This window comes from Plectropomus leopardus, chromosome 4, assembly GCF_008729295.1.
Source record: "Plectropomus leopardus isolate mb chromosome 4, YSFRI_Pleo_2.0, whole genome shotgun sequence".
NCBI lineage: Eukaryota > Metazoa > Chordata > Actinopteri > Perciformes > Serranidae > Plectropomus > Plectropomus leopardus.
The window spans coordinates 34,036,344-34,059,005 of record NC_056466.1 but is presented as its reverse complement, the minus strand read 5'-3'; the positions used below and the strand labels follow the sequence as shown (position 1 = coordinate 34,059,005).

The 22,662-nt window shown below is 41.0% G+C and overlaps 1 protein-coding gene across 2 annotated transcripts in view; it reads right to left on the bottom strand.

Annotated features, from left to right (window-relative positions):
• pax5 (paired box 5) overlaps positions 1–22,662 on the bottom strand; it is a 70,294-nt gene that overhangs the window by 34,234 nt on the left and 13,398 nt on the right. For both annotated transcript variants that reach the window (XM_042484953.1, XM_042484954.1), the window contains exons 2-5: positions 17,239–17,404; positions 13,677–13,874; positions 12,890–12,954; positions 8,978–9,103 (exon numbers count right to left, since the gene is read on the bottom strand). In XM_042484953.1, the coding sequence (XP_042340887.1) occupies positions 8,978–9,103; positions 12,890–12,954; positions 13,677–13,874; positions 17,239–17,404 (555 nt within the window). The remainder of the gene's footprint in view (positions 1–8,977; positions 9,104–12,889; positions 12,955–13,676; positions 13,875–17,238; positions 17,405–22,662) is intronic.

Below are 22,662 nucleotides of genomic sequence, written 5' to 3'. Positions count from 1 at the left end.
AAACAATATTTTCAAGTTTGAGTGGTAGCCTTTTATAGTGGCTGTCATTAGGCAGGTTTCTGCTAACCTTCAGTCTGTGCAAACTGAAACTGTGAATATAAAATACACTTAATGCAAACACGTCAATTAAAAAAACCCAAAAAACTCAAGTTTATCACAAAAAGTGTTTATGCATGCATGGGGCAGTATTTCATGTGATGCGAAAACAAAAGAACACTACACACATCTATCAGATGAGACAGGTGCATTGGAGAGGGACTGATCAACCACAAAGCTGCAAAAAGACTCCTGTATGCTGACTAACTTGCTGTATCACTTTTATCCCTCAAGGCAAACAATTTGTTTAAAATGAAAATCCATCCTAAATACAGAACTGGTTGTGAATCAGCAAACAATCAAATCCCCCACGTGCAAAAACCAAACAATTATCTATTTTTACACACTGCGATATACAAAAACAAAAAGTTGAAAAATCAAAAGGTGATGCGAAAAAGCCATATTTCGCAAAACGGATGGATGGAATGGAAACACTTTTTTTGACATGACACTATGTCTATGTGCTTGTCAGGAGGAACTGGCTCCCTCGGACATGATGCATCAAGAGCTACAAGAGGTGTTATTGCATCGCGTAACTCTTTAAAAGTTGAGCTGATCATCCAGAAGTTTTGACTCCACAATTCCTCTGTGAAATCATGGACTATCAGCTCCCAGAAATCCCTCATACGTGGTATGCGTATAAAGGGCTTGCCTTTATCTATTATTGTTGTTGCCTTCAATTGGAATTAATGATGGCTAGTGTGGTGGCTGCAATAGAAATAAAGATGCTAATGTTTTGAACATCCATTGCTGTGCTTTTTGGAAAACAGTTAACTCGCAATTGTGTTTTATCAACATTTCAAAAATGTCGCTTAAGTTTTGTTCAAATCTGGAATGGAAACGCACCTAGTGGCACAAGGAATGATTTCCGGTACAACCCAAAGACTTCTAGTAAACCTCAAATCATGAGACAGTATCTAGCTGCTAACAAAACTCCCTCACACTCGCACAGTGCTGCATAACTCACAAAACCTCGCCGTACCTTTTCAGTACACAAAACCTCTTTCACCCACTCTCCCACAAACACACTGCTTGATCATAATCTCTCTTTCTCGACTATAGTCACAAACACACACACGCAGACACACGCGCACACACACACACACACACAGATGGTGGGAGCAGTGTGAGTGTACGGTCCAGGTCTCTGGTGACAGACCAATCAGGGGGGAGATAAAGCCAGTATGATGCTTTAGCCTGGTAACCCACGGCGACCCATTTAATCCCACCGGCCAGTCCCCATGATGGAATTCAATTGATCAATCATGTAGCTGTGATGGCACCATTTCAGCCAGCTTATTGCTTTCTGCTTTCTCTCTGTCGCACACATACACACAAACACACACACACACACACACACACACACACACACCTGGATACACACTGATACAGACTGACCCAAGTCTGTCATGAAGGAGCACCCACAAAGGACAAGGAACGAAGGAGACCACCAGAACCATACTGTAATCGAGCAGAAAAAACAAAGCTTTTACGCATTATAATCAATATTGTCCATTCATCTGTATGTGTATGTGTGTATGTGTGTATGTGTGTGTATGTGTGTGTTGGTGTGGATGTGGGTGTGGGTGGGTAGCTTGATATCCGGCTGGTTTCATTGTATCCATGGATGGGCAAAGAAACTCATTGCCGTGACGGGTTAAATCCTATTCACCGTCGGATACATACACACACATACACACATACACACACACACACACACACACACACACACACACACACTCACAAATACACACACACAAACTCACAGCTGCCTCTATCTCTGTGAGTCAGTCTCAGAAGGGAAGCGCTTCTCTTCCCTCTTTTTCAGAGCAGAACAAAACAAACAATGAGCCCTTATTGTTCTCTCCTCTCTGCCTTTTTCCTCTCTCTTCCGCCTTCTCTGTCTCTCACTTTTACTCTCTCTCTCTCTCGGTTCTTCCTCTCTCCATCACCGTCTCCCTCTGACTCGGGCTGCCGTTTCCATTTTTCCACAACCCAGGAAGGAACAGTTGAATTATTAAATCCAAATACCTTTGAGAGTTGGACAGTTTGTCACCTGTTTGTGTGTTTCATTGCATTTCTGTGTGCGTGTGTGTGTGTGTGTGTGTGTGTCTGCAGGGGGTAGGACACCACCAGTGTGCATCTTTTTGCACTTGACATAGATTATCATACTGATAGGACAAGGGTCGTAAGTCTGACCTCACAGCCCCAGTCTGTGCATGCACATGTGTGTGTGTGTGTGTGTGTGTGTGTGTGTGTGTGTGTGTGTGTGCGTGTGCGTGTGTGCGTATGTGTGTGCATGCATGCGTGTGCGTGCACACCATCTAAACTCCAGAGATCAAAGTGGGTTTTTTTTGGGGGGTAGTACTAAGAGGAAGGGTGAAGGGCGGAGGACCCCTCCCTCCTCCCCTTCGTCCTCCATCTTTTGCTTACTCCCAGCGTCTTTTATCCGGTAAGCTGCTGCATGTCACAGTGGATGCACAAGGGGGTGAGAGGTCATCTTGGCATTCTGGGTAATTATTTCTTACTAATGCAAAACAGACTTTTTATGTACGTACCAGATTTTCCTTTAAACGTACTGAGAATACTTTTCACTTAAGGAAAGAAACACTCTCTATGGGCCCGTCCTGAACTCCATATCCATGTTGGATGTGCCAACACACCACACACATACACACACACACACACACATTCTGTGTGTAAGAGAATAGGTTAAGATACAATAGTCCCCTTTTGGCCTCACAAGTCAAGTTCTTCCATTCACTCCCATTCATCTCCATTCTGCCCCCAGTCACCCCCCACTTCCCCTCATTTTGGCTGGGGGCACAGGTCACCACAGGGCTTTACCCCTCACACACTCCTTCTGCCGACACACACTCACACAGAAACACACATGCCATGATCCCGCCTTCCTGTTTTCCAATTACATGTGCAGCTGCCGCTTCTATGCCTGTGAGTTACAGCAGGAATAACAGCTTTCCAGCACACATGTTCATACATAGAGTATCAATCATGTGATGTGATCATTTTTATCAATTTTACATATCAAAATAACAAAACTTTTCTTATTTGAGGGCACTCAGTGGAATTCAAAACTTTGCAGAGAAATAAGATCTAATTTTGAATGGATTAGACAGCATTTACTCTACTTTGAGACCATAAGATAAAACAGGTGCACCTCTCTTTGCCCTGAATTTTGGCTGGATGGACTGCTTCTAACAGCCTTAGTTAGTTTGTTTGTTTTATAGCAAGCAGTAGGCAAGTTTTCATTAACCCTTAAACTGCACAAATTTAAATTGTGAATATAAATGTAAACTCCCATTTATTACAAAAAAGTTTTTACACTCTCATGAGGTGGTATTTCAGTGGCGGTGGCTGCAAATGAAATAAAGCGGCTTATGTTTTGAACATCCATCACCATGCTTCTTGGAATGTTATCGCCAGAGGAGAAGTCACAAAACATCTCTCCGTGGAAACGTAGTCATCTCGCAACTGTGTTTTATCGACATTTAAAAATAATCGTAATAAGTTTTACGCAAATGTGTAATAGAAACCCATCTATTGTGACTTATTATAGCAAGAAACATCGGCAGACCACAGGTGGCACAAATAACACTAACGACCGCTCAGTCCCGTCCAGGTTCAGCTATTGTTAACATTATTAATTGCACCTGTGCCTTTCCTGCCACAGTATGACATGCAACAATGTCTGCTGTGAAAAAGGTCCATAAGAATCACAATGTGTTTATTTCCCCGAAACTAATTTAGGTAGTACTCAAATGCAAAAGGGTGCAAAAGAATCACGTCAATTTTTGATCAATTTGGTGAATTTTATTTGAAACCAGGTAAATTACAAACATGCCAGCCCAAATGTTACACCAATCAAGACCAGATAATTATTTTGCCTTTGAGTGTCACCTTAATTTTCTTAAAATTGTTTTGGGAAAACAAGTACATTGTTTTCTCTTAAGTTTTTTTTTCCAACCTTTTGGGGGGAACCAAAATTGGGGGATCATCTGGAGGTCCTCCACTCAATAAATCTCGAGCGTCAAACACTCCATTTCCTGCATCCTGGTGATTTTTAAGACACCAATTTGTGCATTTTTGTGCAGTTTATGATGGAAATGTCATGGTATAATTTCCTGCTTCAACCCACGGAGGTTAAAAAGAGGAGAAGTCACGGCATCATATCATTGAGATACAACACATGTGCAGTGAAATCTGGTCTGCACTTGCCAAAAGGCTCAATAGCTGCCACACTATAACAGACCATGATAAGACATGAGCATCCATAATAAAAGACCATAAATATAGTTGGTGGTTTCTATGGTTTCTATATGAAAAAGTTCAAGTGCATGATGACCACTATTCACTTAGTTGTACCCAAAGGTTCTGTAAGGGTGAGCACACTCAAGAAAAGAGTGCCTGAGTTATATCATCCCTTTATTCTGATGTCTGCTTTAACCCACAAACATCGCAGCTTTGTGATCTTCTGTAAAGTTTAAGTTCATGTTTCTGTGTCTAGTTCCTGTTTTATTTTGAAATGTGTTCTCATTGTGTTTAGCGTTTCTTTTAGTTCCTGAGTTTTCCAGCCTTTGTTGAGTAGCTCATGTGTTTCACCTGTGTCTTGTTTCACTCACCTGTGTGTTATCAGTAATCAGCCCTTTAAAACACCCAGTGTTTCCTGCTTTCAGCTGCCGCATTTCTTGTTACCACAGAGTGTTCATGCTCTGCAGTCTGTTTCTTAAGTTTGATTCCCTGGTTTTTGGCTTTGCTTTGACTTATGGACTTTGTTTCTTGTGTGATTTTCCTCAACTGATTTTTCTGCCTTCACTGACTGCCTGCACCTGTATCCAATCCAATCCAAATGTATTTCTAAATTAGATTTAAACACAGGCAAGGCGGGGCCAAGTCTAATCTGAGGTGGGTCAGCTAATTTCAGAGTTTGGTGCATGACCCCTGATCACCTAAGAAAAGATTTTGAGCTGATGAATTGTTTGTGGTGTTTGGTTCTTTTCTCTGCGACTGAGCCCTGGTTTCAAATCGTTCCAAGCTCAAGTTACATTGCATATGTTACACCCCAAGGCAAAGGTAGCCTGACGAAGATCTCTGTTAAATCGAAACGTTGCACATAGAAATTTCACTGGGAGCTTTTAATACAGTGTGCAGATCTTTTGTTTGATTTTTACACCCCAAAGCTCCCATGAGATAGAAGAGCGTGCCCCGGCCTTCTTTGAATGGCCTTCCTTCAACAGTACATAGTTGCTTCATCTTCTTTATGTTTTATGGTAATTGTTGCGCCTGAGGTTGCGTACTGCTAACCTTACTTTGCAGAGGCACTGTTGCATTTATGTATCATGTTGTAGCAGTTCATAAAAAAAGTTCTCTGTTACTGTCATGTTTTAATGTAGAGACAAATGCACATGTTGAGATTGTGCCCCCAGCAGCCCCACAAAATCTACAGCAATTATTAAATGCTTTTCTTTGTATATGGAAAGTCAAGGTTTCAGTCTTGTCTGATGCACCTAATGGCCATGAAAGACACTGGGTACATTCCCAGTTGTTTCAAATTAGTTATTTGTGGTGTTTGAGACCATAAATAAAGATATTTTGAGTTTTTTAAATTAAATTTTAGATCTATTTTTTCAAAATTATCTCCAAATGAATTCTGTCACCTTGATTCTAATTTCTAGGACCTGCATTAGCCTATATTGACCTGTACTGACAGATAGATATAGCCACAGTCAACATGAGAAAGCTGTGTGATTGCCGGCCTTGTGTATGTTTATGTCTTTTTCCTTCTGTGTACAAATGTTCTTTCCTACAAGCATATGTGTGTGTGTGTGTGTGTGTGTGTGAGAGAGGCTTGCATTATTGTGTATTTGTATATGTGTTTGTCTGTCCATGTCAGTGCATGCTGTTCCCCCCTGTCGCCCCTTGCTGTGTGTGTGTGTCATTATCCAGCGGGGGCTGCTCTAATGGAAGCTGTGATTAGCTATGCTGTTAATTAGACCACAGAGCCAACCGCGCAGACCTCTGCCACAGAAACACTGCAGATAAAAACGCACGGGCGAAATGTGATGGCGAGTCACACAATGCTCTGTGGATGCTTCGGTGAAAATGTGAAGTGACACAATATTTTCGATGGGAATTGTAAAACACGGGGTTCAGTCATAATAAAACAAGAGACAGACCACATGTGTAGCACGTGGTGCAGCACGTTATGCACATAAAGAACAAAGTGAAACAATAATGCTGCTAATTAGATAACAGAGCTTCGACTTCAGCTACCAATTCAACCACAGAGTCTTTGCCACAGACGGCAGAGCATTGTGGGATACAGTGGTGTAATTATACATGACTCATATTATTCTTGTCATTGAAATATGGCTTCATAAGAAAGTGGACCCCAGATATGTTTTGAATTATTATAGCAGGAAAAGCATAACATAGCAAGCATAACACTGTGCCATCATTAATGATATTACTTTACACTTGTGCTTTTCATCCCATAAAAAGTCAAAATGTCTACAGGGAAAAGGACAATTACAGGTGTCAATGACTTTTTCCATGAACGTAATGAGGAAATGTTGCTAATAAACGTACCCAGCAAGTTGCAGAAACATTGATATTGAACGTATCTGCAAGGTGATCACTGACAATGTGTTTCAGTTAAGTTTTACCAGAATAGGCACTTTTTCAATACAGTATCCACTCATAGTGACAACAGAATTAATTATTATTACCTAACCCTAAACCCCCCCTAAACCTGACCCTAACCCCCCAACATTATCTTACTCCTAACATTGAACCAAAATCCTGATTTTTCCCTACACTTAACCAAAGGGCTTTTTTTGCCTAAAATGTAGGCCAGGATTCTCTGAAGTGTTGTGTAGTCAAATTTCCATCCAATTTTGTGCAATCTTTAACCGAAAATGCAGGAAATATGCAATATAAAATGAAAATTATGGAATATTTCCATCCAATAATGCTTTGCAGCTATTAGGAGTTGGTCGCATTTTTGAGAGAAACAGGTAATGATGGTAATTCTCCAATCGGGTGCCAATAAACCATCGCAGGATGAGATGGCTTAATTAGAAGACAGCAGTCAAATTGTGAGTAACAGAAGAAATTATGAAGGAAATATGGCATTTACATATATTTCTTGTCAAATTTGAGAAAGATTACAGTGTCTTTATGGGTTCCCACAGATCTTATGGCATTTGACTACTGCTATTTTTGTCTCTTTGGTGGAACTGACGATGCAGTTATTTACACCTAAGCTAAGCTTTAAAAACTATCTGCAATATTTCTGAGTTTTTATTGACTTTCTGTTATTTTTTTCACATTGCAAACTCACAATTGACAATGGACACAATGGACACAAAACAGGATAAAAGACAGAAAAACAGCTTTATGCTCCTCTTGGTCTGATGAAGAGCGTGAAGCTAAAAACATCACCTCAATGGTATTTCAACTGAATATACATGAGAGCATAGTCTAGTGCACAGAGGCTGTTTTTCTGTGTTTCATATGATCACTTGTCCAGCACCTAGTGGTTATCATGTGGATGTGCATGCTTCAGTAAACTGTTAACAAAAGACAAAGGTCAGCTTTGATCCAACATGTAAACAAACTATCAGCTAACTTTGTGTAGAGAAAGCAGAGGTCTCTCTTTTTAAATATATATATATTTATGTCTACTCTCTGTCACAGAGAGTTGAGAGTAACGTAATTTCAATCCTCTGTTTGTCTTGTACATACTGCAGAATTGACAATAAAGCTGACTTTGACTTTGACTTGACTTTGAACAAACGGCATCACGGCACAGCCAAGGAGGTTCTGTTTTGGTTTGGTTTGTTTGTCTGTTTGTTAGCAGGATTATGGCAAAACTCCTGGTCGGATTTTTGTGAAATTTGGTGCAAGGGTGTAGCATGGGCCAAGGAATAACCCATTACATTTTTTTCCAAATCCAAATTTTATCCAAATCATGGGATACACAAATTATTTTCGTTTTTGTTATCATAGCTTGAAAAGGCATTTGGCCTTGGTAGAGATCTGCACCCTGCAAGTGCTTGTCTCGTTATTCATCTGTACTTGTGTCTGTGTGTGTGTATGTGTATGTCAGGTCTAAAGTCTTTGTGCTCTGCTGATGGTTGAGTGGGTCGTAGCCGAGCATATCAGAATGCTCAAGGTGCACCTGGGATTCATCCTGGAACCCGCTGGAATGTTTTGGAAATACATCAGCAGTGGGAAAAAGACCCCATACTGTATCTGTGTGTGTTTGTGTGTGTGCGTATCCATGTGTTAGAGACAGAAAGCGAGAAATAGCCCCCAGTGGCGTTCTGTCCCCCCCCCCCCCAAGCTCCGACATCTGGTCCTGTCTCATTTACCGTAGGAGACTGTCTGTGTGATGGCTTTTTAATGCCACTGACACCGCCACACGCACACCCACAAACATGCATATACACACACACACAAACATATACAAACAGTACATGTGAGAATACTCTTATGTGCACACACCCTCACGCTTCCATTAACATGCATCCAACATTGATCGGGTATGACAGCGTATATGATCAATAGTGCATGCATAACTTCTCAGGTAGCTCTCCAGTGAAGCTCCGTTAGTAAACAAATAGGGCTTTCTGAATGAAGATGTTTGGTTTAGAACTCCCATATTGCACCTGCACACACACACTCACGCACATCTGCCATTGATCGGAGTTCTTTCCATCTGGGCTCGCTACATGTTGAAGGGGTAAGGAGGGGGTCTTGAGGGGGACCCACATCATTTATGTATGTTATGTATTTGTATATGTGCACTTGAAAAATTACAACCACAACCACACACGCAGACACATTTTTTTTTGCTTACCTTCGTCCCTCTTCCTCTTGCCCACATCGGCAGCTGAGCTGATACCCAGAATGCCACTGATGGAGTACGAGGAGCCGGCTGAGTCGCTGGTCACTGCTGACACTTGTGTGGCCGCCACAGACGTCGCTACAGACAAATCACATAATAAAATTAAGATGTATTGAGAAAGTATGATTCCCGATGAAACCAGACTGAACCAAACAGTATTGCAGCCCAAAAAAACGACTTCGCTGGCTGCTACTTTTATAAAGCACCCTCCCATGTTTTGATTTCTCATTTTTTCATCCTCGAGTCCTTTCCTCACCTCCTCTCCTCGCACCTTATCCCAACTGCCTGAGATGTGAACAAAAGAGGCAAGGAGGAAACACAGCGAGAGATGAGTTGAGGCAACAGGAATTTAACAAAATGAGACATCCATGTTTCAGAGCCGTCAAGTTAAAGTTAGCTGTGCATCACGCCAGTACGTCTCTTTTATACGACACAAGTGCCAAAAAGACTTTGGCAAAAGGTACACCTATGAACCCTGCCCAAAGATCCTCCTTGAAATTAATTTTTTAATGATTGAGTCATCCTTCAAAATGGTGCACTGAGAATAATTTCTGGGTCACAGGCAGGAGGACGGAGGAGACGGGAGACATGGAGGCACAAAATACAGAACCTTATTAAGTGTTCCTCAAATGTGCTATTTAAAAGCATCCTAAAGAATGTAACATCAAATGTTTGCTTTCTTCCCCTGCACTCACCTGCTATGTTAAAGCATCAGAAAGTCACTAACTTTTTTGGTAAGGGTAACATTTCAGTTTTTAAGGTATCAAAATTTTTTTTAAAAAGTGGTCTGTTGAAGAAACATATTATAAAATTGTGTAAGATAGAGATTCTGGAAATGTGTTATGTCTGGTTAATTAACAAAGGAATCAAAAGAAAGAAATGAAATAAGATTTGAAAGTCTTTGATGAGTGCTTGTAGCTGGCTATATGATTTTATCAAACAGTTGGGACAAATGTGTTGGGTTGGTTTGCACTCAGATTTTGAGGTTGGTTGGAACATGTGCCAACAAATTCTGAATTTAATTTTATTTTGAGAGATTAAATTTGGCACAAATGTACAACATGACTTTAATTAGAAATAATCTAATTTTAGGAGACTTTTGTGGACATTAAACAATATTTATGTATAGCTGGACCTTAATTGTCATTTGCAGAACAAGTTATGGCAAAGATGTACCAATCCCTAATCTCCCCTAATGTTGAGTCACATGCTGCTTCTACAATAAAGATTTTCCACCAAACATCAGCATTTCTTGTTCCTTGTACACATTTTGTTATCTAATTCGTGGCATCTCAACAATCTAAGATACAGAACAAGAATCTATCAGTTCAATCCTATTTTTCTCTCCCTAAACTCAACAAAGATGCAATTTAATCCTCTAAAATTTTTACTCAGCCACACAGAACAAACTGAGGCTTGAAAAAAAAAGGACAAAAGTCTGTCTGCCCCTCGTTGTCTCTCCCTCTAATCTTCCCCCTGGAGGAGACAAGTTCCTCGCTGGGCGACACAGCGACATACTTGTCACCGCTTCAGTGACAAACACACACGCACACGCACACACACACACGCACACACACACACACACACACGCACGCACACACCGTAACATACAGTCACTCATTCCCTGGTCCCTTATCTGTGCCCCTGTAAGCGGACATGGGGTTGAGTGACAGTATGGCATCCCAGGAGGGACAGAAAGGTGTGGAGACAGACATCCTAATCCTCTCTCCCAGCAGACCCCCCAAACACAGAAAGACGAGACCGAAAAGGGAATTTAAAAAAAAGAAGAAACGATAAACCAAAGGATCACGGTCCCCTCCAGCCGTTACTCCTTCGCTAACGACAAGGGGAGTATAATGAATGCATATCCCTCCTTTTCCCATCACTTGATTTAGCACTTCAATTATCTGATTTTCCTTTCTCTTTCTTTTCACTCTTTTTTTTTTATCAGAACGTACCGCTTTTATTCTGCAAATCCAAATGTTCAATTTTCCGCCTGGGAGTGGGACCCATTTATCTGTGTAATCTGTAAGCGTGCATGTGTGTGTGTAGGGGGGGGGTATCTAGGTGTGTATGCATGTGTGTGTGTGCTGCTAAATGTGTGTAAAAGGCAGGAGTCAGGGAGCAGTGTGTGTGAAATTAATTTAGATTAATAGACAATGTGCGATTATGAAGATATGAGAGACACCGAAACACAATCCACTTCAGGGTAAAGAGAGAGAGAGAGAGAGAGAGAGAGAGAGAGAGGCTCTCATATTTTTTTGTTCTCTGAGATATTCATCGAGTCAAAAGGAAATAATGTTTCAGTCATAGCTGTAATAGATATATTGCTGCAGTCTGTAACATGATTACAAAGCACAAATGAACAGTGAAACCAGGTTAATCTGAAGGAGGAGAGTCAGGGGTCTTTGGATAAAGATTGTTAATTTCTCTGTCAGAGTAAGATAATTCTTTCATTTTTGCTTATTCACTCGAATGTCCTTGCTATCTACTTTGTGTTTATGAATTATGAAACATTACCGAATTCACCAACAAATGGGCCTAAATTAGTTGTGAGTGATCCAGGGTTATAATCATCTATTTTACATTTGCAGGAAATTTTCAACCTACACTTTCTCCAACACCAAACTCTGGAGAGATTTTTAGAAGCTAAACTGACCATTTTAGAGCATTTTGAAATGAAAAAAACTCAGATTTGGGGTTCTCAAAGTTTTGGTGAGGGCTAGTTTAGGAAGATGGCATATGATTGGCAGTGGCACAATAAAATTGCACACAATTACTTGTTTTGTTTTTTTTAATGGCATAAGATTCTATCATTTTAATGGCATTTTTATGGCATGCTTGGCAAAATAATTCATAATTGACAAGAGTTTAGGCTATGCAAGGGCATGAGTTTTGTTTCAAGACGGGGGGGCATGTGAAACAGAGGAGTTTGGGGGTGTCCTCTGAAAGACAATTGTGAGCATCAGACAGCTTCTGTTGGGGTATGGCAACACAACTTGGACAAACCACATGCAGAACTACTGTACATAATACTAGAACCAGTATAAAAAGACAATTTGTTCAGTTTATTTATGATTATAATAACATTTGGTAATTGTTATTATGGTGTGGTTGCCATTTATACAGTGACTGCTAACTTATTTTAGGACAAGACCGGTACGGTAGACCATTTACAATTCAGAACCTGCTTTGAAGCCTTTATCGTTTTAGTTCATTATGTGATTTAATGGTGCATCTTCCCAAATAAATTTGCAATTAATCGAATTACCACAAATCAACAGACACACAATAAATGTGTGCCTTTGTAGCCCCTGAGGGGGCCTCAGGGCAGTTGCCCACTTTTCCCAGCTAATGATTCATCCTTGAATTAAACTGCATTTTAGAAACATACTCTATTTAAAATCATGATCCCAACTAGCAGACGTTTTAATGCTTGTGATAATAGTTTTATTGGCATTAAGGCACCAGTGTTGTTGCATGCCGTCATCTCTTACTGTCTTTTTCATTATGTCAGATCTCCACTGTGCACTTAACAATCGGAACAAAAACTATCACACAAAACAGTAGTTTACCAAAAAACACTGTTTAAAAAAAGCAGAAAATGTACAAAGCAAACCTACACTGCTGTTAACTAAGTTCACTTTGGACATTTTGTTGGCATCTTGATTAAAACATTTGAGCACAGACCTCCGTGGCACACAACATTTCACACTTTTTCACTGCCAGTTAATGTCCAGAATTGCAATACGCCTGCCGTTCCATGTACGGCACACGGCTCCTGAGAGATTCGCACAAAAACGGCTCTGCTGTAAAATTTGCTCTGACAGTCTGAAACAGGATTTCTTAGAGCAGCACACCTACCTAAGTTGTGAGCCGACACTGAGCCTGTTTGGCCGGGCGGCTGCTGAACCTTTGTCCGAATGATCCTGCAGGAAGAGAGAGGAGATATTAGTGTGTGTGAAGTGCTCGTTTGTGTGTGTGTGTGTGTGAGAGAGAGAGAGAGAGAGAGAGAGAGAGAGAGAGAGAGAGAGGATGCTGAGTGACAGAGAGAACATGACCATCGTGGGAGCTAAACTGTGTGTGTGTGTGTGTGTGTGTGTGTGTGTGTGTGTGTGTGTGCGCGTGTGTGTGTGAAGTGGCTGAGGCAGGAGGCTGACATGGCAGAGGGGCCTCACACTTCCTGCTTGGCTGCTCATGCAAGCCTTTTCTTCCTCTTTCCTTTCCTTTTCTTCTCCTTTCCTCCCCCCTTTTCCTCTCCTCTCATGTCCTCTCCTCTCCTTTCCCTTTCTTTCCTTCCCTTTTGTGTCTCTTTCTGTACTTACTCTCGCACACCTTCCTTCCCTTTTGTCTGCCTCTTTTGCTCACTCCTTCTCTCTCTTATTTCGCCATCCCTCCCTCTCTCTCTGCCTCTATGCTCGGGGGGAAAGGGTTGTCATTGTACCATCGTGTTGAACCACTGAGCTGCAGCCACTTCATACATATGGAGACCGGGCCTCTTTGCCATTCTCTCTTCTCCACTCACACACACAGACACACACACATATAAAAAAACACAGTATTATATTGCTCTGAGCTACATGTTGCTATAAGTTGATACTCAAACACACACACACACACACACACACACACACACAGATTACGAGGTTACCTGTTGATGGAGCTGACACTGGGGACACTGTCGTTGTCACACACTCTCTCGGCGAGGAGCCTGTCCCGGATCTCCCAGGCAAACATGGTGGGGTTTTGGCGTTTGTAATCGGCGATCTTGTCGACCACTTTGGGAGTAGCAACCTTTGGTTTGGATCCCCCAATTACCCCGGGGCGGATGCTGCCCGTTTCATAGTACCTGCCAATCAAAGCGAAGGAGATAGGCACATTGGTAATAACATACAGAAAGGGAGTAGAATTTTTTGGAAGCTCAATTGTAAGACAAAAGATCAAATTGCACCTAAATAAGAAAAGGTTTCATTGTTCATAAGGCTGGGCACTGTTCTATATTCTATATTCTATCAGAGGCGTAAATTTTTATAAATTGGTCACAAATATGTCATTACATTTCTTTTAAAAGATAAATCCTCTCCAAGAACAGCTATTGTTTTTTGCAAGAATTACCAAACAGGTGCATTTTTTTGGAACTACTCTCTGCTGTTGATTTGCTGCACACATAACATTTTACACCTTGTGGTGATTCGGACATTGTTCCACCCAGTCTCAACTCTTTCCCCTCCTCGCTCTTCAGTAGATGAATGACCTTCCAGCTGCGGTCAGGACTTCTCTCTGGCTCAAATTCAAAAACTCTTCAAAAAGCACTTCACGTCTCTCTGGCCTGTCCCTTACCCTCCTCCTCCATTTGTACCTGATCTTGAAAAAAGATGATCTTCCTGTCTTGTGTCGCATTTCTCAGAGGATAGGCGGGCTCGCACTCTCAGTGTCTGTACTGACAAAGGGCAGTGATGGATGGGGTGCAAAATCCACAATGTCTGTCCTGTCTGAAATCCAGCTGAAGCTGCTGTGACTTTGATTTTGTTGAATCAAGTGGTTATCTTCCAAAGTCACAGTCTTTTTTAGTTTAGTTTTAGACCTAAATTCAATCTTTATGTACAGTACATCCTTGTGCTTTAGCAAACAAACACTTTCTGGTAAACATAAAGAATTCTGCATCAAAAAGACAAAAACTAAGACTGCTGAATACTTGTTTCAGCTTCTTTTCAACATAACTATGTTTTTGCAGAGAAAACACTCAGTATGGATGGCAGCAGTAACTACAACATGGTTAAGTTTAGGAGAAGACTGTGGTTTCAGTTAAAATAAATTGAGTACTTGATGAAACCTTAAGTGACATAACCCTACTTTGCATAGTTGCATAAGTCATGTAACTACATGGACTTTTGGTTTTACACGGGACACAAACATCAATCTCCTGGTTGAAAGTCCATGTTTGTTTGACCTGCCCACCCTACACAGACTGTCTTGCTCTCTTTACTTAATTTGTATGTCCACCACAAAATAATCACATTGACTTTGTGTAGCCATTTTTTTTATATAACCAGCAAGTAGTTTTAACACATTTTGTGCCCACCACTACATAATATCTTGACTTTGTATCCATTTCATGTATTTTTACAAGCTGAATAAAGACTCAGTGGTCCTTTGAATAAGTTAAGACTCTAGTCTTTACTTTTTTTTCTTGTTGACAAGTATTAAAGAGTTCAATTTTACCTTGACATGTTTCTGCTATCATCCTGCAGTCTGTCAACAAGAAACAAAGTAAAAACTAGATTCAGTGAAGACATAATGAATTTGTTTGGACTAGGTTAAGACTCCCCGGACTTACTACATTTGAAAAATAACCCCGTCATTCTTCTCAGCAGTTAAATCCGCACTACAGGTTGTTTGTATTGTTGCAGTCATCAGAACAAACTGTGGATATCGCTGTCAGCGAAAAATGCCAAAAATATTTATGATGCCTGACTCGTGCTGCTGTTGTTTTCTCGAGAATCTCACATTGTGACACAGAGGTAAGAAGAGGGTGGCACTGATGCACACACAAAACACACTAATGCAAACACACACACACACACAGATTCAGGCATTTCGTGTCCACCATGGCTATTTCATGAATGTATTTGCATGCAGAAGGGCATGGGGGGGGTGGGAGGACAGCAAATGCGCTACACAGCTTGCAGAAAAAGGGGGATGCTGTGTGTGGATGCAAGCTGTCAGTCAGTCTTAAACCTGCTCTCTCATCTCTCTCTCTCTCTCTCTCTCTCTCTCTCTCTCTTTCTCTCTCTCTCTCTTCTCTCTCTCTCTCTCTCCACCGCTGTACGGTAGAGTAATCCCTTCCGTGAAGATGTGTGTTCCTGTAAATGTGCGTTTCCTTGTCTCTCTTTGTGTGTGTGTGTGTGTGTGTGTGTGTGTGTGTGTGTGTGCACGTAAGTTGTGCACAACTTGCACGTTGTGTTGCACGTTTGGACTATTCACAGCTGGAGAATAAACACAGCTAAAGGAAAAAACAATCTATTTCCAAATGGAAAACTATTTAAATTATTCACAGCTGAATCATTGGTGAATAAACGAGCATGGTTATTGATATCCGCACAACGATGAGCTAATACATACACACAATCACTCACACACACACACACACACACACACACAAAGTGGTAGAGTTGGTGTTTTTGTTCTGCTGGCACCAGAGAGACAGAGAGGAGAGGATAAAACAACCCTCCCTCCCTCCTTCCATCCCTCGATCCCCTCTCCTCCCCCTCCTCCCCTCACGGTAACGCTTCAGTGAGTTGAACGGCCAGGACAGGGGAGAGAGAGAGAGAGAGGGGGAAAGAGAGGCAAGGGAGAACAATGAGCAACACATTTTTTGATATAGCTGAGGGTCGCTGTAGCTAATCCTTCCCCTCCGTCCCCTCAAATGGTCTCTCTGTCTCTCTTTTTTTCCCCTTGCACTCCTCTTCTTTAACACGCCTTTTCCCCTTTTGATTGTGTTCCTTGTTCTTGTCTTTCTCCCTTTCTCCATCTCCCTCTTTTTTTGGGGTGGTGCAGAAATATGGTGCCACTTTCATTTTGATGCTAATTCCAAAAAGTGATGAATCTTTTCCCTTTTGTCCCCCTTTCTTCTCCGGGGGACGGAACGAGCAGGGATTTTCTCTTGAATTTAGCTTTGAAAAGGCAGAGAGAGAGACGGACGGAGAGAGAAAGAGAGAGAAAAGGGGGGGGTTGAGGAGGAGACAGAAAAATTGAGAGGGGTCAGAGGAGAAATATTAGATATAGAGAGGGGAGAGGAAGGTTAAAATGACATAAAAAAAAAAAGAACAGCGAGAGAAATAAGAGGCAAGTGAAACAACGGCGAGCAGCATCATGTGCATGATGCTGAAGGAATTGAAGAAATGGCAGAATGGTGTGACCTGATAGGAACTTCAGTTTTACACATACCTATCCACGACTGAAGCTTGTGTGTTCACAAAAAAACTAAGCAGAATGACACAAAATTGAACTAAATAGTTTCAGTTTTCCTGCCTCATACTGCAATTCAAAGATTTCTGTTTTGGAAACCAGGACGTAGACATTTTTATACACCTTAGCCAGCCATGTGAGGCCTCACACACTCTCACAGTCTGTCGGCACACTGTTGAGCATGTTAAAAAGGTGTAAATATTTTCAGCATCATCATCATCATATGACTGTAGGTGCTCCTTTACCTGCCCAGTATCTTGCTGACACATCCATGGCTGACTCGTAGCTGGCGTGAGATGTCGCAGGGCCGGACCCCTTGGTGGGCGAGCTCCACTATTCGCTGTCGCACCACATCTGGGAGGGGCCTGCCGTTTACAAACACACCTCCGAGCTGGTTCACTCCTCCATGTCCTCGATGAGAAAGAGATGGGGGAAAAAAGACAGTTTGGAATGAATCAAAACAAGGTCAAGGAGGGAGAGAGAGAATTATTATGATTGCCTGGAATTAGTTCAGAGGCAACAAAAAATTCAACAAAGATAAAGTTATTCAAATGTGAGTGACCAAATGGAGGCTGATGAGGTGATGATTTTAGAGAAGTAAATGATTTTGGCTTTAGCTACATGTGCAACACATAAAGAAAATACACAATTATTGACAAAAATTAGCAATAAAAACATCGTATTTTACTCCAAGGTCTGGTTTTTCCCCATGGTTCATTTCTGGAAAGGCATCGAACAGGTTCCAGAATGTCACAGTTCCTGCTTTTACAGCATTATTATCAAGATTCTACTCTCAACCTCAGGAAAGTCACTTATGAGAATAAACTGAACCATAATTTTTGGAGTCTGGGAGTTATGACACAAGACATGCTCAGTATAACCGCAGTGTTGAATTGCTGACTTCCAAGGGCTCTGTTTTCATTTCAGTATTGTGGCAGGAAATATGATAAACAGGGATTTTTGGGGTCCTCCGACAGAACTTTTGAGCACCAAACTCCTAATTTCCTGCATTACAGTGAATTTTTATGCACCACTTTGTGACTTTTCTGCATCATTTTATGGTTATGGAAATGTCATTAATTGTGCTGACAGAAAAAACGTCCTCAGCTATTTTCACAACTTTTTTTCAGCTATTTTGGGGGGGCACAAAGCACATGTTCTAACTTTTGAGGGGTACATGAAAAGAAAAAAAAAATCTGCACCTATGCTGGCTGAACAGCTCGACTGATGGAGTGAAAATGCCTTGGCAGAGCTGTTCAGGCAGCCATTTATCAGTAATGTTTACATAAAAATGACATCCAATAGCTACATTCCAGTCTGGATTAGCCAGTCCACATTTTATCGTATTTGCTCGCCTGTTCTCGTGGATTTCTCTTGTCCAGTGAAAGACATAATCCAGCTACTCACTGAGGCTTCATTTAAAAACATTACATTGTGTTTGTGCCACTAATAGCTTGTTTCTGTGGGTCACCAGTTGCTTAAGCTATTTCCTCACATTTGAGCATGGTGAAAATCTATGCCACAATCTATGTCAGTCCCTTGGAATCACTGACACACTGAAAATATAACGGGAAATATAATGTACGAGAAATCTCGTATTTCGCGGCTTTATTTGCTTTGTGTGTATGTATGCTATTATTGTTTCTTCGGTTTGGTTGAAAAAATATTAACTTCAGGATCCAACAGCTGCTGGAGTCAATTTATTATCTCAAATCCATCTGATTTCTCTCCTGCCACTGATTTATCTGGCTCAGCATAATACGCCCGGTTTGACTTATTCCAAAGTGCAAACTTTGCCCATTTTCACCCGAGGCAGAGTGAGCTAAGATCTTAAGTAAATGAGGGGATTTCAATTAATTATTGACCAAGGCCTGGCCCTGGCCCCTTACTGAAGGATACTACTAATATTCCCCCTGAGGGATGAAAGTACAGGAGGAAATGAAGGAGGGAGGATAAGAGCAGTATACACGAGAAAAGACTGGAAAAGAAGAAAAGATGAACCTTTTTATAATTCTGTTTGTGGAATTGTTAGAAACAGTTTTAATCCCTCAATCTTATACAATATACATACAAAATGAAAACTGGCTGTTTATTCATCGAACAAACTTTGGTTTTTGATTGACAGATTTGCACAGAAACAGTGAAACAGCAGTGACAATAAGCAAGAAATGGGTGTGAATTGGATATGATTCCACCCAGTTTATAAATGTATAATATAATGAAAGGTGACATCTTGAAATGACTTGTTCTGTCTGACCCATAGTCCAAAATGCAAAGATACGTAGTTTAGTATCACTGAAGACTAATAATCACACTGAAGAAGCTGAAAGCAGTAAATTATTGTCATTTTTGCTTAAAAATGGCAGACACAATTATCAATAATTAAACTGTTTTCTGATTTTCTGTCAATCAATAATCAACTAATTTACAGTTTTAAAACCAGTGCAAAAGCCTATCCCAGCATGCACCAAACAGTGACTCCCCAAATTGGTGGCCAGTGAAGAGCATGGCCCCCCTGATCCATTTGCCGACCCTTCCCAACAAGTATGATAAAAAAAATATTTGAGGCCAGTATTACTGTCCTTAAGAGGCTGTGGCTCACTCATTTTTAAGCTATATCACAATGGTAGCTATCTTGTAAAAGTGAAACCTTAAGGCTTCAATCAGCACAAGCCATGTAGGCATAGCTTGTTGGGAAGGAGGCTAATTAATACTCCAAACTAAATTTGGGTAAGGGAACAACTGGTAAAACCAATGGTGCAAGGTAGTTCCAACGGGCCCCAGTGCACAATATTATGATGGGCCCTATTGCACACTAGTTATGAAGCACACACGGAACCCTGGCTACTGTATATTATATTGTCTCCTAACATGATAAAATAGAGACTTGGCATTGACTATCAATGACAACTGTATGACTTTTTTTTTTTAAATGAAATAGTTATTTATAGTTTATGTAGGATAAGCATATCATTTTGGCACACATTCTTTAAGGGCCCACTCTCTTTAGGGCCCCACCCCAAGTCCCATATCTGAATGAAAATGGGCTCTGTGGGTGTCCACGAGTCTCCCCTAAACTTTAGAAGACTTGTTCCCATTAAAACAATGATGCATATTGCTTGTTTTTTTAACGGGGTTATTAGATAAACAAGGAATCACCTAAAATGTACAGATACGTAACATATTAAAGCAGGGTTGTTGTGGAACTCAAAATGTACTGTACCGCTATCAGTCTATGCACATCAAATAATTAGTCATGTCAACGCCAAAATAAGAAACCAGTACATCAGTGTGTGATTCATTCAGTCTCCATGATGACATAGTTTTCAACCAGCCTACATACTTCAACAGTATATTATTGAACTTCAGTTATGTCTTTTAGTTTTGGTGTGTAACCACAAGATTTTTTTGTTGCCCCATCTCGCCATCCCTATGATACATTTCTGGGGCAGTGGAGGAGAGGAAGGGTAATCCCCGGACAGGTCAGCAGTCTAAAAGCGGGCACACTCAATGTGTCAGTCAAACATTTCTGCAGACTCTCCACTGAAAGGCTCCAAACAGCCAACCAGGTGAGAACCTGCAGGCACTTCTTCCTGTGAGACGACAATACCAGCCACTGTCTCAGCTATATACTGTATATATAATAATACAATAATATATTCAGCAGTAGTGGGATACAGTACAAAGGAGAAAATGAGAACTATTTGGGCCACACTCTCGCACCCCAACACTGTGTGTTTGTATATGCTGTATACTGTATATCTCACCAAAGGCACAGTATAAATCAACCAGATTTTTTCTACCACATAATCCACTGGCTTTTGTATTACCATAGTGATTACGTCTTTAGGGGAAACACACACACACACACACACACACCCTCACACACACTAATCCTAGCTGTGGGGGTAATAGATTTTAAACACATTACCCCAGCAGGGATACCCCCTTAAACACAAAGCTGTCCCCTGAACCTGTCCCCCTGTCCTCTTCTTCCCTCCATCAGCATAAAATAAAGAAATACACACACACACACACACACACACACACACATACACACACAGAGCCTCCTCCAGCTCAAATATAAATAGACACACACACATGTGGAATAAATACAGAAATGTGAAGTCTACAGTCTCATTTTGTGAAATCAAACAAAGCTATTTCCAAACGGCTGCTGCGGCCGGTCACTCTCTTCCTTACTACTTTATTTCTTGAGATAGAAGGAGCCTCATTATGCAGATGCCTGCTGCAGACAGCACAATTTGAAAAGCAATCGCTCTTTACAAAAGACACCAATATACGGACAGAGTCATATTTATGCAATGTCCATGAACGCCCAGGCTCGGCCGAGACTCAGAGTCTCAGCGGCATGAACTTTAAAGACAATATAATCACATCAGCTGGAGCAGAAGCATTTGTCATTTGTCACCAAAGCTGTTCAATTAAAGGAGCAATCGACTGAATGAAGGGATGTGTGTTTTAGCTCTGCAGACTTGTGTTTGCATGGCTGTGGTGGGACAAGTGCATTAAAGGGACACTCCACCTATTTTACACATCAAAATCCATTTATTCACCACACAGGTCTCAGCTGCGGCTCTGGAGGGAGCTCTGTAAAGTCATGAGAAAATAACGATTCTAAGGCAGACACTTTTCCATTATGGGAAAAATACGATCCAAGGTTTTTGGGGGCTTGACCCACACTAGGGACTTTGATACAATACCTTGAAAAATATCTGAAGTCGATACCATTTTCAAATTTTATAACAAGCTATAAAATGATAAAATGACAAGTGCGACTTTTCTTTCCATGGTCAGTAGAAGACAAGAGCAGAGTGATTGCGGCAAACATTCGAGATAAGACGAAGCCAGAAAGTGCTGCTGCTATCAGTAAATATTTAAAATATTCAGAATTCATATGTATCAAACGGTGGATTTATTTTTCATTTTTGACTTTTAGCATTTATTTTTAAAGGATAGCTAAAGCTTGAAGGGGGACAGCAAGGGGATGAAATGCAGCAAAGGGCTGCAGGTTGTACATGGGGCGCCCGCTCTATACATGCGCCACTGGGCACTCTGTAAGCTGATATTTTTGACAACAACTAATAATTAAAAGTCAAGACCTATATGTGGTTTGATTTTGACTTTTCTTTAAAAAAACAACAACAACTCACAAATCCCCTAGATATGTAATCCTTAATCTGGTGTCAGTAAATCGATGTGGTACTACCCAACAGAAACATCATTCTGGGATGAGCTGATTCATCTTTTTTAATAGATATGTGTAAATATGTCTTTGTATGTCTGACATGCAGTGGTGCCATAATATCACATGACATACAGTTCTCTCTGAATGAAAATGATCGCTTATAGGGAAGTGGCCTAATACTTTCAGCTTGGTGTATTGAGTTACAGATTATTTGGATTTTTTTTTGGAATCTGTTGAAGAAGCAGCACAGAATCTGGACTGCATATCCAGAGAGCTGCTGTGTGCCACATCTGCTGTTTAAAGTTAATAGTTAAAGTATTAAACAGAGCTCTGTAAGAATGGCATCTTCATGCTATCCCACATTATTAGGATGATTTGTTGTCTTCCCTGTGACTGAGCCTGCTGGTGGTGTTTAACATAAGCAGGTCTGCTCCTGGCCTCTGCAGGGTGGACACTCAAG